The following is an 18,529-nucleotide window of genomic DNA, read 5'->3' as shown; positions in this document are numbered from 1 at the left end:
TTTCTTCTCAACCTCCCCTCCCACCTCCAAGTTGGCCTCCCCTCTGACTGCCCCTCACTGGACACTTGCTTTTGCCAGTTTCTTCCCAGACCACCTCTCCTTTCTCTGACCTCTTCTTGCTGGAATCTCATTCTCAGAGGCTTAGAATCTTAAAATCATGGAATCATAGACGTTGAGCATCAGGACACATAGAGTCCCTGAATTTCAGCAGTGCGAGGAATCTCAGAGAACGGGGCCTGACTCCTTTAGTCCTTCTCAGCCCCCCAGTGGTAATTCTAGGGTCCCCCCATAGGACCTTCAAGCCCAAGATCACTCACCTTCACTTCCCAGACTGTGCCCACACCCTCCAGCTCTGGCAGGCCCGAGAGAGGCAAGAGCCCAAGTGTGCCAGTCAGCAGGCCAAGCAAGGCCCTGTTTCCTGCAGCTACTTTCTGCATGTCCTCCCTCCCCTGCCATGCACACCTACTTAAGGACACAAAGTCTCTGCTACCCCAGCACTGCCTGCAGGTCTGGGATATTTCCTCCCTTGAGTACCTTTGTGTGTTTACACCTCTGATGGGGAGAGACTGCCCCTCTCCTTGCAGAGTTCTCCCTCAGCTAGAGGGCTACACTGGGAGTAGGAGAAAGGTCAGTGGACGATGGGGAGAAGCATGGCTACTTACCCACACACCTGGGACAGCACTGCTGTGGCTCTGTCACAGGCTGGGGGCAGTGGACAGGCGGACAGTGGAGGCGGTAACAACTCACATGGGCGCTCTGAAGGGGACACAAGGGTCAGCCCTGGTTCAAAGAACCATCATCTTCCACCTGTACCTGTCCTTTCCCAAAACTCCCACCCCAACTGCAGAAGTCTGTACTTGTAGTAAGCCTGTGACTGGACTGAAAACAATGAACTCAAGTGCGCCCAGTCCCTCCCCGTTCCTGCCCACCAAGGGGATCTCACTTGGCCCACATATCCATGTGCCTCCCCTACCCTGGAGGAGGTCAGACCTGTTCATGGACTTGCTTAAACACTGGGTCCCCTTCACAGAGAAAGACAAGGAAAAGCCTAGAGTTGTTTGACATTGATCTTAATGCTTTGACTGCGCTATTTTAACTCTGGGGTTTGGTCCTTTTAACTCTGGGCCTGAGCCTTGTGGTCAAGAAAGGAATGAAACATGAGGACACGTGACCGGGAGGGGCTGTGAGACGAAAAACCTAATGTAGAGAAGATGGATGGCTTTATGATCCAGCCCCTAAATCTCTGGGAGGTTTGGGTAATCCTGCACAAAGCCTTTGGAGTTGGCACCACCGAAGGAGAGGCCTGAAGTTCCTTCTCTTTTTCAAGTATAGCAAGTGAGAGACCTGGGCAGGGGAATGTACGCAGAGAGAGACAAGCAGAAACCAACGGATAGTGGCCACCACCCCTCATGGGGGTCTTCCCAGCTCTCCAGGCAGTTTTTCTTTGGCCCCTCAGCCTTCCCGCACCTTGTTCTTCACTCTGTTACAAAGGTCACTCCGCTGTGTTGTGATGAACCATTTACACCTGTGTTACCAATTCAACCACAAATTCCAAAGAATAGTAGGCATAGGGCCTTGCTCCAAGTTAGTGGCTGCTGGAGTCTGAATGAACACATGAGTGAGTCAATAAATGAGAGTAAGGTAAGGAGGGGTCGATGGTCCTCTCCTAGATGAATGGAGCCTGCTTTGTTCACGATTCTGAGGTTGGCAAAGTTTGTTTCTATCCCTGCTTCTCCCCCTGGTTCCTTCCCCCTGCCCTCTCCCTGGACCTGAGTTCCCTGATAGCACTTCAGAGGCAGCCTCTTGCCCCATGGAAGGCCCTTGAATGGCCCTATGCCTTCTCGGGTCACTGCTTCCCAAGATGGCCAGAGGTAATTGCAAGGACTAGTCAGTGCTAAGGGGCATCCCAGAGTCCACAGAATTGGGCTAAGCTCTAATAGGGGCCTTCTAGAGTCCCAACACACATGGGGGTTAATAAATGTCTAGAGGATAAACTAGACCCTAGACATCTGAGGCTCCCAGATGAGAAACTAGGATGGAGTGCAAGGGACTGTGTGGCCTGAAGAGTTAGAATCGGTCCCTTGATTCTGGCCTTGGAGGAGCCAAGGATGGTGATGATTATTAGCACCACAAAGCAGGAAATAGGATGGAGACAGGTTAGTGGTGAAAAGGCAGGTAAGGCACGTCGAAAAGCCCTTTGCAGTCACAGGGAACCTCTCAGGAAGTCACAGCCTCCATTTATTGAGTGGCTACTGAGGTAGGGCCTTTACATTATATAAAAATCATCCCACTTTATATTCTCAACACCCCTAGAGGAAGGTACCATACTATTAGTCACACTTTTTAAATGAGAAAAGAGCCGTGAAAGGTTAAGTTGCCTAAGATCACACAGCAGGTAAAAACTGTCACCAGGGCCGTGCACTTTCCACGATGCTGAGCTGCCTCTGGTGGGTAGTAGGTGTGGACTCATTCATGCTCAATATTTGCTGCAGGTCTACTGGGTGCCAGGCCCTCTTCTGAGCACTAGGGATGTAGCAGTGAGTGGGGCCAACAAAGTTTCTGCCCTCCCGGAGCTCACATCCTAGCAGTGAAAGATAGACTATTAAAGAAGTAAGCAAGGGCCGGGCACAGTGGCTCACGCCTGTAATCCCAGCACTTTGGGAGGCTGAGGCGGGGGGATCACTTAAGGTCAGGAGTTTGAGACCATCCTGACCAACAGGGCAAAACCCTGTCTCTACTACAAATACAAAAATTAGCCAGGCAGTAGCAGCCCGCCTGTAATCCCAGCTACTTGGGAGGCTGAGGCAGAAGTATTGCTTAAACCTAGGAGTGGAGGTTACAGTGAGCTGAGATTATGCCATGGCACTCCAGCCTGGGCGACAGAGTGAGACTCCATCTCAGAAAAAAAAAAAAGAAAGAAAGGAAAAGTAAACAAGTAGGAACAAGAAGATTTCAGATGTTAAATTTATTATATATAATAAAATAGAGGACCTGGTGTGGTGGCTCTCACCTGTAATCCCAGCACTTTGGGATGCCAAGGTGGGCAGATGGCTTGAGGTCAGGTGTTTGAGACCAGCCTGGACAACATGGTAAAACCCTGTCTCTACTAAAAATATGAAAATTAGCCTGGCGTGGTGGTGCGTGCCTATAATCCCAGCTACTCAGAAGGTTGAGGCATGAGAATCACTTGAACTTGGGAGGCAGAGTTTGTAGTGAGCCGAGATCGTGCCACTGCACTAGCCTGGGTGACAGAGTGAGACTCTGTCTCAAAATCAATCAATCAATCAATAATAAATAAATAAATAAATAGAAGAATATTATTTCATTAATAGGGGTAGACTATGTTAGAAACAGCTGTCAGGGAAGGCCTTATAAGGAGGTAACATTTGTGTTATGAACTGGGAGATCAGAAGGAACTGTTCGTGAGAAGATCTGAGGGAAGAACATTCCAAGTGGAGGAAACAAGTTGGAATGAGGCTCAAGTGTTGGAAAAACTGACAGAGGTCAGTGTGGCTGCAGCAGAGGGAGCAGGTATGAAATGAAATTGGAGAATAAGGCCAGGCGCGGTGGCTCATGCCTGTAATCCCAGCACTTTGGGAGGCCGAGATGGGCAGATCATGAGGTCAAGAGATGGTGATCATCCTGGCCAAGGTGGTGAAACTCTGTCTGTACTAAAAATACAAAAATTAGCTGGGCGTGGCAGCGGGTGCTTGTAGTCCCAGCTACTCGGAAGGCTGAGGCAGGAGAATCACTTGAACCCAGGAGGCGGAGGTTGCAGTGAGCCGAGATTGCTCCACTGCACTCCAGCCTGGTAGCCTGGTGACAGAGCATGACTCCATCTCAAAAAAAGAAAAGAAAAGAAAAGAAATTGGAGAATAAGACAGAAGCAGAGCCCTCAGCAGGGAATTTGAATTTTACTTTAGGTCCAACGAAAAGCTACTGGAGGTTTTTTTTTCTTTTCTCTCCTTTTTTCCCTAAATCAGAACATGACAATCAGCACATAGTCTCTGCATGCCTGTCAATGAGTTTATCATCTGTTACTGGAGGGTTTTAAGAGCGGAATGACATGATCAGTTTCATGCTGAGAAAAGACCATTCTCACAGGGCATGGTAGCTCACTCCTATAATCCCAGCACTTTGGGAGGCTGAGTGAGGCGGGTGGATTTCTTGAGCTGAGGAGTTTGAGACCAGCCTGAACAACCTGGTGAAATCCTGTCTCTACAAAAAATACAAAAATTAGCTGGGCATGGTGGCATGCACCTGTGGTCCTAGCTACTCAGGTGGCTGAGGTGGGAGGATTGCCTCAGCCTGGGAAGTCAAGGCTGCAGTGAGCTGAGATTGCACCACTGAACTCCAGCCTGGGTACCAGAGTGAGACCCTGTCTCAAAACAAAAAACAAAAAACAAAAAACAGACCATTCTCCCTGCCACATGGAGAATGGATTTAGAGGGAGAAACAGGAAGACCTGTTAGGAGGCTTGTGTGGCAACCCAGGAAAGAGATGACAGATGATGGTGGCTTGGATTACGGGGAGCAGTGATGGTGGAGAGAAGTGGAGGGATTGAGGGTATATTTTGCAGATAACAGCACAAGTCTTCTGGGTTGAGGAAACTGTATGTGAACTCTGGGAAAGGAGAAATGAATTAACTCCAATGGCTCAAAAAACTTGGACTTTGTCAACTGGACCACATGATATGTCTGGAATTTTCTGTTATGATTTCCTTTCTGTTCTCTGGCTATATTTCATAAAGTCCTTCTTGAAAACGCTGATTGGCCTCAGATGTGCCAAGGCAAATCGAGGGGAGGCAGTCATGATGGGGGTTGTGTCCCCATTTCTACTTGGGGCCAACATAGTAGAAGCAGTGGTGAGTCAGGGGGAAAGACCCCAGGAGGAGTGGGACCCCAGTGTCAAAGTCAGGAGGGGGCTAAGCCACCCCTCCACCACCCCACAGGATCGCCTCCAGAGCTCTTTCTGCTCCCACCCCAGAGGGTTCTGTTTCAATAAGGGAGACTCTTAGAGGCCTTCCGCATTCCTCTCTTGGCTCTGTGCAGGGAAAGAGAGGGGCTGGGAGGCTGGCTCGGGCTAGGAGCTAGCTACCCCTCCCTCCAAGCACCGACACCCAGACAAAGAAAGCTGGGGACATCCACACTGGGTTCCAGGCAGCTGAGCTAAAACCAAGCATTTTTCAAGCCTCCTAAGCCACTTCCTCCTCTTCTGCCCCTCCAATCTCATACCTTGCTTGTGAATTCTGGACCACATGGGGGTCTCATTTATTCTACACAGCTGATTTTACAAGGCCCTGTGGAGGTGCTGGATTGTTATGGGGTACGGTGGGGTGGGAGGAGATGGAAAACAAAGACATGGTCTCTACCTCAGGTGGTTCAGCCTTTGGCAGGGAATCATGCCAGGCATGAGTGAGGGCCCAGCAAGTCCTAGTCTCAGAGGTTCAGTCTAGGAGGGGCAGTAACTATGCTGCCTGGTCAATAGTGACCAGGAGAAAGGGGCAGAGAAACTTCTGTGGGATCCCAGAAGAAGAAAATTCTTCCAGGTGGAGGTCATTTTCCCATTTGGGCAAATCCCTGAGGAATAAGTAATTGGGCTAGTGGAGGTGGGGGAACACATCCTAAGGCAGGGCCAAAGTGGCTGGAGGAAATAGTACATGAAAAGGAGGGAATGGGAGATAAAGTCAAAAAGGCTCTGTCTTGGGCTGCATGGGAGGCAGGGAGACTGGCACCACTGTGAGGTGGAAAGAAAGCTGGAATGTGAGACGGGAGACCAGGGTCCTCATCCCAACCCAGCCACTAATGTTTGTATGACTTATCTTTGGGAGGTACACAGTAGCCATCTAATCCTATATATTGAGTACTCAGTAGTGAAATGGCTTTTCCCAAGTCCCTCAGCTGCTGCTGACAGCACAGTTCTAGAAGGCCTGGTCCTCCCTCTGGGGTGACTTCTCTGGAGGGTTCTCAAATATCCCTGACACAGGTGGCAAGGTGACCAGAGGAACCTACCTCCGAGCAGGTACAGCGCAGGCAGTACATCAGGCCTTGTGGCTCCAAGTAGGGGTGCCAGCTCTCGCCGGGGGAGTATCTCTTTCCATGGAAAAGGCAGAACATGTCTGGGCCTGGCAAACCGACCAGGGCCATGTTAGTCCCAGGAGGCTCCAGCCCAAAGACCCTGTCTCATTTCTCCTTCTTTCTAGCTCTAGAAGAGATGTCATCTGGGCCACTCAGGCAAAAGAGAATCTGCTGGACAACTGGACATGCTTTCCTAGGCAGGGGGCCAGAAGGTCTGAGTTTGAATCTTGGCTTGACCACACACTTACTGTGCGACACTGGGCATGCCACTGTCTCTGAACCTTAATGCTTATCTCACAGGGCAGTTAGGGAATCAAGCAGTGAAATGCTATACAGATTTATATCATGGTAACATTAATTATTATGATTAGATGAATGAGGCCCAGCGAGGGTAAGTTACACCTGAGGGCCACACAAGTCAGTCACCGGGCAGGGATGACAGCATCAGTCTCCTGACTCAGTCCCATGTTCCTCTGCCCTCACAGTCACGCTTGTTTCCTTTTTATTTGTCCCATTTGGCTTATTTAGTACATCACCACACCCTTCCCTCCTTTCCTACCCCTCTTTCCTCTCTGATCCTGCTCCCCTGTACACACACACACACACACACACACACACACACGTATACACATTCTCTGGCTCCTGTAGCCCATCTTTTGAACAAAGCCCTCCTGGTGTGAAGATCACCAGGTACCTGTGTAGAGGAGGGTTGGCAGGGATGGGGCCCAAGGCCATGGTGCTGGGAGCTTTCTTGCTTTCACACTTTACTATGTCCTTATATTTTGGTGAGCCATGATGGAAAGGTTGTTAGGAAACTGACTTTCAAGTATCTTTAAAAATGGTCGTTGCTACTACTGTGATTTGTGATTGGCACATCAATGGACTTTTTTGCAATCGTACATCAGTTGTCAATATCTGGATGAATGCTTCTAAGAATTACTAAAGTCATTTGTTCCATGGGTTGGCTACCTCTCCTACAATCCTGCATTCCTGAAACCTCCACCTCTCTCACCTCTCGTAACCTATTGATCCACTCCTGCTCCCACATCCTACCCACTTATCCCCAGCCCTGGGTCACACCTCCCAGCCCAGCACTGCAGCCTCGTGCCCCGCCCCTCTGCCTCCCGCCCTATCCTCTCCAACCCTCCTCTACACAGGTACCTGGTGATCTTCACGCCAGCAAGAAAAAACATTCCATTGCCTGAGCTCTTTTCAGGAGGAACTGGGAGGCCCAGCACAGCTAAGTGCCAGTAAAGGTTTGTTGAATTAAATGAGATTGAAATATGGAGAAGGGAACCAACATTTATTGACTATCTTCTCTTTGCTGAACTCCTTACAGAAGTTAGTTATCTCATTAACATTGTTGTTTTGACCATTAAATTAGATAACGCTTGTAAAGTGCTTACCCAGTCCAGTTTCTGACCCTTAGTTGAATGCTATTATTATGATAATTGTGGTAACAATCACAAAGCCACTGCAAAATGGACATTGTCGTCTTCTGGAATAGATGACAGTATCCATCTTGCAGTGGCTTTGTGACTGTTACCACAATTATGAGAAGGCTCACAGAGACTATGCCACTTGCCTCAAGTCCTCCGCTAGGATTTCAACCCAGGACTCCTGCCTCCAAAGCAGAGCTCCTTTCTCTTCACCTCATCTCCTATGGCTTTTTACCCAATTCCAGGGCCTAAAGGCTCAACTGCCTTCTCTCTCTGCCCCACCGGCCACCATCTCCAACTCCCTAGCTTATTCTTTTAGTCCCCTGTTGGTCTAAAATGGAGAAGTTGCCTCTCATGCCTCCTGCTTCTCATTTTCCAGAGTCAAGCATCTTGGAAACATGGGTTCTCACACTTCCTAAATCACATTCTCTTAGACTTTGAAACAGAATTGCAGAGCATTGAAAGCAGTAATGAGTTCGGTGGGGTGAGCGGAGAGCTCACATTCAGTGCAGGAATTCCCTCTCAGCACTGGGGGCTGGGCTGGCGTGCAGCCCCTGCCTGACACACGCCTTCAGGGAACAGGAGCTCATGGGCCATTCCTAACCATTAGAAGGTTTTCTTTGTAAGGAGCTGGAGGTGGCCTCTCTGGTTCCTCGCATTGCTCCTACTCTGCCCTCTTGGGCCTCCTAGAACAAAGATTTGAGACTGCTGTCACGATGCCTTCAGCCTGTGCTTTGAGGGTCGCTGAGAGTAGGAACACATGACTTAGTTCCCTCGCTGTTCCCTTCCCAGCTCCCCAAAGTGGAGCTCACATTCCCAGCAAGCCAGCAAGGCCCGGCTGGCCCGTATCAAATGAGCTGTGTTTATCTCTCAGCCTCCACTGGCAGAGAGGGTGGGACATGGGCCCAGCTGGGGTGCTGGTCAGAGCCAGCCCAACTCTCCAAGGAGTGAATAATGTCTTTCTTCCTCAGTCCCCTCCTCCCACCAGGGAGGGGGCGATTGCAACACTGCCACCACCTGAGGTCTCAGCCTGTTGCTGAAGAAACCCTGTCTTACCTTCCTTGGGGCGGCCCTGGAGCCCAGGCCTCTGTGCCAGTTGGCACCCCTTCACCTCACTGCCTGCTCAGAGCATGAAGACAGAAAGAGTGTCTCAGCCAATGCCCAGGCAGGAGGCCCCTTCTCCCCACCAATAGACCTGGCAGAGGCTGAGAATGTGGGGGGCCTGGCAGGAGGCCTCCAGTGGCCACAATCCCCACCCCACCATACCCTAGAAGGTGACAGGCACAAGGAAGGGTGGCATGGCCTGGAGCTCTCTCAAGTGAGATGAGTGCCCACGGCCATGCCAAAACCAAGCAGAAGGAAGAACTGCCAGGCAGTGACAGGCCGCCTCAGTTTCTGCAGTGCTGGCACTAGCCCCAACCCTTGAACATGGCCAGTGGAAACAGTTTTAGCTCTTTAAGCCACAGCTTCACTGTGTAACATTCAGAGACTCATCCTCCTTTCTCTGAGCCTCAGTTTCCCATCTGCAAAATAAGAGAAGGGGGTAAGCTATGATCTTCAAAGATTTTCTGCATAGTTTGTGAATCCATGATTTCAACATTTGAAGACTCCAAAATTCTAGGATTCTAAGATTCAGGATTTTGAGAATTCCATGTTTCTAAGAACCTATATTTCCTTAGAATACAAAGCTTCTAGAATTGTCTAATGTTGTGGTTCTAAGATTTGATCATTGCAAGATTCTATGATTCTTGGATGTGTTGATGGTCTCATACATCCTAGGCTCTCAGAACCTCCAAAGTCGGTTAGGATGAAGTTCAGGGAAACAGTAGGACCAGTCCTGAGTGACACAGGAGTGTCACCTGAGTGTGAAGGAGGTAAAGTTTGTCTCACATCTCACTCCCTTCCCATACAGTCCCTTTGGCCCTCTGTGGCATTCCCACCCCTACCCTGGCCTTGGACCTGCCCTGATTCCTCTCCCTCCCCACCACCACGTCTCATCCCACCTGTGCCCATGCATCCTTCCCCATCTCAGAGACCAAGCATGCCTTTTCTCAGGGACCTTTTGGAGTCAGATCGGCTGGGGTTCAAATTCTGGATTTGGCTTTTATTTGCAGCCTGAATTTAGACAAGTTACCCAACCATTCCGGGCCACTGTTTCCACATCTATTAAATGGAACTAGTAACAATCTTATCTCTCAGAATTACTGTAGAATTAAGTTAGATAATACATGTAATACACCTAGTGCCTGACATATATTATGTGCTCAACTAAATAGGTTTAAAAAAAACCAGATCTGGGCACTGACCCCAGACTTCCTTAATCCCTTAATAGTTTGTTTCCTGTGGTGTTTCTTTGACTCCCAGAACTCTCTGTGGTCATCCCCAGGCACCTATTAGGGGACGAACATCATAGCACACACTAAGGCCAAATCTCCCTGGTCTCATTTACAACTGCACCAACCCTGATTCTGGTGGCCTCCTGCATTCTTCTAGCCCAACTCACAAGCCAGATCAGTCTGCCTCAACTCGCCTCATGCCCACAGACCTTGGGCGGGGATACAGAGACGAAAGTGGCTCAGAAGTTGGAGGAGAGAATGGGAAGGCAGACGTGAGAGGCAAGAGACCAGTCTGGAAAGAGAAGCAGAGGCTTACGGAGGGCTTCGAGAGCCCAGGAGACAAAGGAAAGCCATGGAAAAGCTTAAACTTGGGAGTCCCATGATCAGATTTGCATTTTAGAATCATCACTGTGCTCACAGGAATGGAGAACTGATTGGAGGGCAAGACTGGAGGCAGAGAGACCACGGAGGGGCTGTTGCAGTCATCCTGTTCTGAGATCATGCTGGACCTGTACCAAGATGGAAGTTGTGCTGATGGGCAAAAGTACAGATTTGAGAAACACTTAGGAGGTACAATAGGCAGGCTTTGGGACAGACTGGATAGGATATGGGTAGAGAGGGCAAAGGAGCCGCCAAGGACAGGATTGAGGTTTCGGGACTGAACACATATGTGAGTGTGGGGCACTTGGCATAACAGGCAGTAAACATTATTATCATTAGTAATACAGTAGTCCCCCCCCATCCTTGGTGATACATTCCAAGACCCCCAGTGGATGCCTGAAACCACAGTTTGTACTGAACCCTAGGTAGACCATGCATAGATTTCTTTTGCCTTCTTTACAATTTCACAGATAGAAGATTCACCCTTACTGTAGATCTTAGCAAACTCACTATACCATTTTTTTCCTTTCCTTATGAATTGAGAACTTCTACCTTTTTACTTAAAGAAAGCACTTTATGGCTTCTCTTTGGCATATCCAAATTGCTGGCATTGCTACTCATGCTTTGGCGCCATTATGAAGTAAAATAAGGATTCCTTGAACACAAGCCCTGCAATACTTCAACAGTTGATCTGATCACTGAGACACCTACTAAGTGATTAACAGGTGGGGAGCATCTACAGTGTGGACACGCTGGAAAAGGGACGATTTACGTTCTGGATGGGACACAGAGCGATGGCAACAGAATTCACTATGCCACTCAGAATGATGTGCAACTTAAAACGTATGAATTCTTCATTTCTGGAATTTCCAATTTAATATTTTGGACCAAGGTTAACATAGGTAACTGAGACCTCAGAAATTGAAACCATGAATACAGGGGGACTGCTACAGTAATATTACTTCCCATTATCATTTATTTATTGAACTTTTTGTATGTCAAATATTATACACATCCATGGGCCTGGTACATGACTTAAATAAAACAAAGTCACCTCCTGAAGGAGCTCACAGCCTAGTGAAGAAGACATATAGATACAATACATTCAATCTGACAAACGCTCTGATGGTGTGAGCATAGGGTCTTCAGGCGAGGCTTTTCTAGGAACATGCCTGAGTTGGATCTTGGAGAAATTAACAAGATGCAGGAGGGGAAGGACTTCTTAGGCATTGGGTACTAGATGCAAAGGCACAGAGGTGGGAGTGGATGTGGTTCATGAAGGACATGGAGGCTTCTCTTTGGCATATACAAAGTGCTAGACACTAGCTCCCTTTCCCACAGGAAGTGTCCACTTGGATAGGCCACAGCTAAAGCTCTTTACCTGTCTCAACAGATTTAAAGTGACTGGACTTAGCTGATCTAATCTGAATTCTGGACAGCAATGTTTACCAGACAGATTCTAAATGTCACTGTGTCATCCCAAGCCTATCATGAGCTGGCTCCTGCCTGCTTTTCCAGCAAAGCTTTTTTTGGTGGCCCTGTTTTCAGCCTCATCTCCTCTTGCTAAATTCCTCACTCTTCCACCAGCCCCCAGGCCTCCTCCTACTGTGCCTTCAAACATGTTGTTTCCTCCACCTGGAATGGGATTCTCCATCTCCAGTGTTTGACCACTCCTTCCCATTCTTCAAAAGCCAGCTTAGATGCTACCCTTTTTGTGAAGCAGTCCCAAACTTCCAGCCACTGGCCTTTCCTGCAGAACTGAGTTCAGCCCTCATTACAATGCTCATCATAAATGGATTAGAGGCACTTCTTAAGTAAGCTTTGCTTCCTAACTAAACTGTCACCTTCTTGGGAGCCAGGACCAGATCTCATTAAGTTTTGTGCTCAATGTAGAGCCTACATAGATAGAGTTGGTGCCTGATGAATGAAATCAATGATGAAAGAACAGAGTTAACAAAGAGGGAGAGATTCTGGAAGAGGAGCCAATTGATGGTCCTTAATCCTGGAAGCCTCTTTCATTCTTTTTTTTTTTTTTTTTTGCTCTGTCACCAGGCTGGAGTACAGTGGCACAATCTCGGCTCACTGCAATCTCCGCCTCCCAGGTTCAAGCTATTCTCCTGCCTCAGCCTCCCAAGTAGCTGAGACTACAGGTGCGAGCCACCACGCCCAGCTAATTTTTGTATTTTTAGTAGAGACAGAGTTTCACCATGTTGGCCAGGATGATCTCAATCTCTTGACCTCGTGATCCACCCACCACAGCCTCTCAAAGTGCTGGGATTACATGCTTGAGCCACCGCGCCTGGCCCTGGAAGCCTCTTTCTTTAACGAAAGGAGTAGTTCATTATATGGGAAGAGGGCCAATTCCCTTTCAGCACTTTTACCTTGCCACCTAACAGAAATTAGCTTCTGACAACCCCCACTTTCCAGCCCCCTGCCATCTGAATGCTCAAACCACTGGCCAAACCAAATGACAACATGTACAAAAAGGTCAGGAGCCCAGAGCAGCTAAGGGGATGAGTGATTCCATGATCTTCACACATAAGTCAAAATTTCCAAACTGTCTCCATCCAAGTTCCAAGTTCATCCCACAGTCTGGCTTGAAACTCTCATGCTGTGATAAAAGGTCTTTTATGGGGTCAGTTAGGAGGGGTTAGTGCGGTTGAGAATTCTTCCCCAATAGGAAGCAGAAAAGACAACTAGAAAGAAGCTTCTGGGCTGGAGAGGAGGCTGGACAAGACCATGGAAAGGGCATCAGGAGGGGCCGGGGTGAGAGGGGAGAGGTCTGGAATTGTGGCTGGCCTGTCCCCAGCCTGCAAGAACTCAGGAAACCTGAGTGAGCCAGCCTGCCCAGGAATGCAGAACGTTTACATCTCTTCCCTCACACCCACACAGCCATACTTTCTCTATTTATTTATAATCCCCTCTTCACACAAACAAGCTTGCTCCCCTCTGAGACATAAGCCCTGCTCTGGGCTCTGGCACCCGGTGGGAGAGGCCTCTTAAGGAAACCAGAAGAAAAGCCTCAGCTCCTCAGGGGCTGAGCTGTGCAACCCGGGGAAAGGAACTGCATTTCTCTGAACCTGACTTTTTCCTCTGGCACATGACAGACATACAGGAGCATAGAAGGGCCTCTAGGGAGAGAACTGTCAAACCAGGAAAGGCAGCTCTGTTACCTCTTAAAGGGCAGGAAGCAGGGTGGGGACTGTTCACATTCTCTTTTGCCTTGGACATATATGCTTAGATTCATAGAATCGTAGAAAGCTACTCAGAGACATCTAGTCCCCTGTTTCCTTTCTGGGAAATTGAGTCCCAGAGAGAGATCGGGCCTTGCCTAAGCTTGATTCACTCCAGCACAAATTTCAATGCCAGTCGTCAGATGTGGAGAGAATGCTTACAGAGACACCCATCCCCTACTAGGCAGGACTAGAAAAAAATGGCTTTAACTTGTAAACAGAAGGCTTCTGACGAGATACAAAAAAGAACTCCTGAGTACAAGAATGAAGATGGGGTCCTGGACAGAGGTAGGGGGACGCCTGAAATGATCTCTGTACTATACCTTCCAGGGGCACCACTGTCACGCCAGTCCTTTTCTTTGAGAATATGAAGGATTCAAGGTCCCTCTCCCAGAGCCGGGCGCCATGGTTGGGGGCCGGGGGAACTTGAGAGGCCAGTCCTGGAACAGGTGCAACAGCTGGAGCAACTGCGCAGCTGTTGCCTGGCTCAGGCTCAGCAGCCTGCACGCCAGTGAGTGAGGCAGAGACCTCTGCTGGTGAGAGAGGAGAGGTGCAGAACGGCCCAGTCAGATCCAGAGAGGTCAGCCTGGAGCCGGACTTCAGGCCTTCACTTAGGTGCTCCCCACTGCCTCACACAGACCTGCACAGGTAGATGGGGATGCAACTAAGCTGAACAGAAAAGCAGAGTCCCGTCTGGTAGGTCTCCCACTACCTCCACTGCCACAGGCCATCCAGGCACTTTTTTCTGGTGTCTGAGGGTCTGCCTGTCCACTCCTCCCTGTCAGGGCAGGAGTACTACCCTCCCACATCCCTATTCCAAAGGCCAGAGTGGACTCGGAATCAAGGCAACCATATCTTAGGGTTTTGGAGACTTAGAATCACGAGGTGTTAAAACTAGAATTATCCTCAATAATCATTCACTAGAGTCCAACCATCTTATTTTACAGGAGGGAAAACTGAGAGGCAGAGAAAGGCAACCTGTCCAGGGTCACAGTTGGAATTGATGGCACAGCCAGGGCTGGATCCCTGACTTTCTGATTCCAGGTTTGCCCTCTGCATCACATCCTACCAGGGCGGCTCCCTTCCTGTCCCATGCCTGCATCTAGTCTAGGGCCTGGAATCGATCACCTGGGAATGAAAGCTTGGATTCCCATAATATACAAAACCCTTGAAGAAAAAAGATGGTTTTTTTTTTTCTGAGCAGGGTCTCACCATGACACCCAGGTTGGAGTGTAGTGGTGCAATCACAGCTCACTGCAGCCCTGATCTTCTGGGCTCAAGCAATCCTTCCACCTCAGTCTCCCAAATAGCTGGGACCACAGATATGTGCCACCATGCCAGGATAATTGCTTTATATTTTCTAGAGATAGGGTCTTGATATGTTTCTCAGGCTGGTCTCAAACTCCTGGGCTCAAGCAATCCATCCACCTCGGCCTTAAGTGCTGAGATTAAAGGTGTGAGCCACTGCCCCCAGCCCCATGTTTTTACTTGGTAACTGACTCTCTCCTGAAAGCAGGATTGGATGGAGGGAGGGAAGAGAAAATAGAACATACTAGACACCTACAAGGGACAACTAGGGAAGTGAAACAAAGAGAGGAGCTGAGAGGAGTAAGGCAGAAAGCACTGCAGAGGGAGGTAAGAAGATAGTAGACCTCTGGTGGACACTCATCCACAAAGGGCTGATTGTCTAGAGTGACCAGCATCACCCATGTCTGTGGCTCAGCCTGGGGCTGGGACCAGTACCAGTCAGTAACCAGGTCAGGGACCCAGCCTGGGTAAGGGGTCTTGTATAGGGGTAGAATTGGTATTCAACCTGTGGCCAAGGTTGGAGGATTAGGGCTTGGCTTGTGGCTGGAATTGAAACAGTCTGTATAGGGATTAGGGCTCAATCTATGGCTGGAAATAGAACCAAAGAGAGAATACTTTTTGTTTGAATAGCCTGAGGAGCAAATTGTTACCTGTGTTCACAGGCCCTTGGCATTCTTCAGGGCTCCGGCACCTCAGGAGCCTGATACCACACAGACTTGAAAATTTCCATCTGTTAGCACGGTTTCTGAAACACCTAAGACATCACCAGATTTCTGACCCACAACAGGCTTGAGATCTCACTGAAGCTAAGATGAGGACCTTTGTAAGAGACCTTCAAATAGCATCTTGGCAAATGACTATAGGATCCTTTCTAGATTCATAGGTTGTCAGCACTAAACAAAATGAGGCTCAGATAAAGAAGTTGTATGTCCCAACTCACACAGCCAATAAGTGACAAATCAGGGTCCAGGATCCAGGTCTGTTCTGTTTTTTTTTTTTTTTTTTTTTTTTTAAGAGATGAGGTCTCACTGTGTTCCCCAGGCTGGCCTTGAACTCCTGAGCTCAAGGATTCCTCTCCCTCTCAGTCTGCCAAGTAGCTGGTGACTGGAACTACAGGTGTGTACCACTGTGCCTGGCTTTTGTTCTTTTCTTTAATAAATTTGCTGTATGACCTTGGGCAAGTCATTCTTCCTTTCTGGGCTTCAATTTAACTCTAAGTATAGGTACATCGATGGGTAGAAGCAGATGGTTTTTGATAGTTTCACCAGTTCTAACATCCAGTAATCTTAACATTCCCCAATGAGTGCCAGTCCACCTCATCCTAATGAATTGGCTCCAAGTCTTTTTCTCACATGTCTGGAGCTCTGTATGTACAAAGCTGTAGGGAGAGAGATGGAATACTGGCAGGACCTGCTGAGAGGTACAGAGCTGAAGGCCAGGGAGGCACAGAGGAGGGAGATCAGACTGGATCAAGTCACCACGGAGAGTTTGCTTGAAGAGGTATGACCTAAGCAAGGCCATGAAAGGCTGACAAGATATAGGAAGCGAAGAAGCGGGGTGTGAGTAGGATAAGAGTCTGGTTCTAGGACATCTTTCTAAGATGCATCAAGGGCAATGATATCTGGAGAAAAAATCGCATGGACTAAGAACAAGGTGTGAAGTGGATGGGAGGCAGGCATGGAGGGTATCCTGTGCAAAGTCTCTTTTAAGAAATAGAAGGCAGGTGTTAGGAGGAAACATTCAGGGTTCGAGGAAGAGATATTTATTGAGTACACAGCATTGTGCTGGGCACTTTATTACCTCCTTTAATCCTCCCAAGAACCTTTCAAGTTCTGGATTAGTATCTCTCTTAGACAGATGAGGAAATTGAGGCTCAGAGAAGTTATGACTTACCAAAAGTCACACAGCTATAAGGGGCACAGCCAGGACTTGAATCCAACACTGAGCTAATTCCATTACTTGTTCTATGTAAAGGAAAGACTTCTATGAGTCTCATGCTGCTGGCAGGCCAGAGACACTCAGCCTGCTCTCATGAGTAGAAACAAGACTGTAACAAAGCCCAGCACTACCAGCTCCAGAATGTCACGTGCAAAAGAAAGGCATAGATGGAGGAGCTGAGCTGGGGAGAGGAAAGAGCACCAGACTAGGAGTTGGGAACGCAGGTTCTTAATCGCAGGCTGTGCCATGTATGACCTGAAGAAACCAACTGCCCCTCGTTGGCCTCAGATTCCCTATGGGTATTTCAGGGTTTGAATGAAGCTCCTTTCTTCTGATTAAGAGAATGTGGTTTGGTTTCCCATCCTCACAATATTCTAAGAGATTGGCAGGACATGGGGAGGGGGCCCACCAGCCTATTGTGGGGGCAGTGAGGAAACTGAGGCTCAGACTGATGATGTAAACTGTTTGATGTTACACTGTATCTACGTGGAAAAGCATAATTGGGACCTGATTTTTTTTTGGAAGCTATCAAGCACCAGTTTTGTGCTAGCCGCTTTACCTATTTTCTCTAATTTAATCCTATCAACTCTCCTAGGATTTTTACTTCCGCTTTATAGATTAGGAAACCCAGGATCAGAGAGGTGCTCTCCATGACGGCCTCTCAGCAGCTGTCATTCAGCGGGGCTGGGATGGTGAAGACGCTGGTCTATCTCGCTGTGCCCTGCCTCCTCCCAGAGTCTCACGCTGCAGATTCAGGGTTCCTTCTAGACACTGTGAGGCGGGGAATAAAGCATGGGATCTGGAACTAGAGTTCTGGCTTTGGATGGCTTACTAGCTCTGTAAGTTTTAGCAAGTTCCTCCTCCTTACTCAGCCTAAGTTTTCTCACCTGTAAAGTGCGAATGATAATACCCACCTCACTGGAGAGTTGCGAGGATCAAAAGAGAGAAAGGAATGGGAAGGTTATCCTAATTACCTCTCATTTCTGTCGAATCACTCTTTCCAAAGGCAAAAGGCCTTTTCTTCTCCATCACACTCCTTACCTTTAGCCAGACATGCCCGACTGCCTCCTAGGAACAGTAAGTCCTCCCCCAACCCAAAGCACAGTGCCCTGCCCTCTCCCCCGCTGCCCTCGGTGCCCCTCCTCAGGTCCCTGGCAGCAGCCCTCTCTCGGTTCTGAGTCGTGCGGAGTTCCTCCGGTCCCCCGGCCCATACTGGTCCTCATGGAGTCTCCACCCCTCCGGCACAGGTGCTGCCTAGACGGCTGTCAGAAGAGCTTGGGGTCCGGGTCCTGGCGCTGTCCCGCACATTCCGGGGGCCGCATCCCTCCTCTGCCCACCCAGTCTCCCGGTCTACTTACGGGCTCGAGCGTGGGAGTCCAGAGGAAACCAGAGCAGCGCGAGTCCCAGCAAGGAGGAGAGGACCCTCACCTCGGGAACCATCCTTCCTTTCCCCAGGGTCAGGCCGCTGGTCCGGGAGCGGAGTCGGGAGGAAGGGAGACGAAAAGGACACTGAGGCACAGGGGCCACAGATCAACCCACAGATCTCGGGAGGGCTGCTGCTAGAGCAGGGTCGGAGAAGGGTCAGGAAGCAGCGGTGGGCAGGAAAGGAGGGCAGAAAGAGAGGACTAAGGTGGGAAGAAGAGAAAGGTGGAAAGAGAACGCGGGGAAAGGAGGGAGAGATGGAGAGACGGAGGAAGGTCCAGCAGGAGGGAGAAGCGATCAAAGAAAGGGGGAAGGTGAGAAGGAGAGGAGGAGAAAGCAGGGAGAGGACCGGCGTCTGCCGAGCGCGCAGCGCCGGGCGAGGCGCGCGGGACCAG

At 49.2% G+C, this 18,529-nt stretch overlaps 1 protein-coding gene across 6 annotated transcripts in view; it reads right to left on the bottom strand.

Annotated features, from left to right (window-relative positions):
- Window positions 1–18,529, bottom strand: part of CHRDL2 (chordin-like 2) — a 34,449-nt gene extending 15,920 nt beyond the window's left edge. For 2 of the 6 annotated variants that reach the window (XM_011942035.1, XM_011942036.1), the window contains exons 1-3: window positions 18,071–18,529; window positions 6,012–6,124; window positions 663–756 (exon numbers count right to left, since the gene is read on the bottom strand). In XM_011942035.1, the coding sequence (XP_011797425.1) occupies window positions 663–756; window positions 6,012–6,124; window positions 18,071–18,152 (289 nt within the window). In that variant the 5' untranslated portion in view covers window positions 18,153–18,529. Of the gene's footprint in view, window positions 1–662; window positions 757–6,011; window positions 6,590–18,070 lie in introns of those variants that run through there. The other 4 variants (XM_011942038.1, XM_011942039.1, XM_011942037.1 and 1 more) reach the window with 3 other exon arrangements.

The sequence above is a fragment of the Colobus angolensis genome, unplaced genomic scaffold, assembly GCF_000951035.1.
Source record: "Colobus angolensis palliatus isolate OR3802 unplaced genomic scaffold, Cang.pa_1.0 Scaffold205, whole genome shotgun sequence".
NCBI classification, from domain to species: Eukaryota; Metazoa; Chordata; class Mammalia; order Primates; family Cercopithecidae; genus Colobus; species Colobus angolensis.
This window is presented reverse-complemented; position numbering and strand designations above follow the sequence as displayed.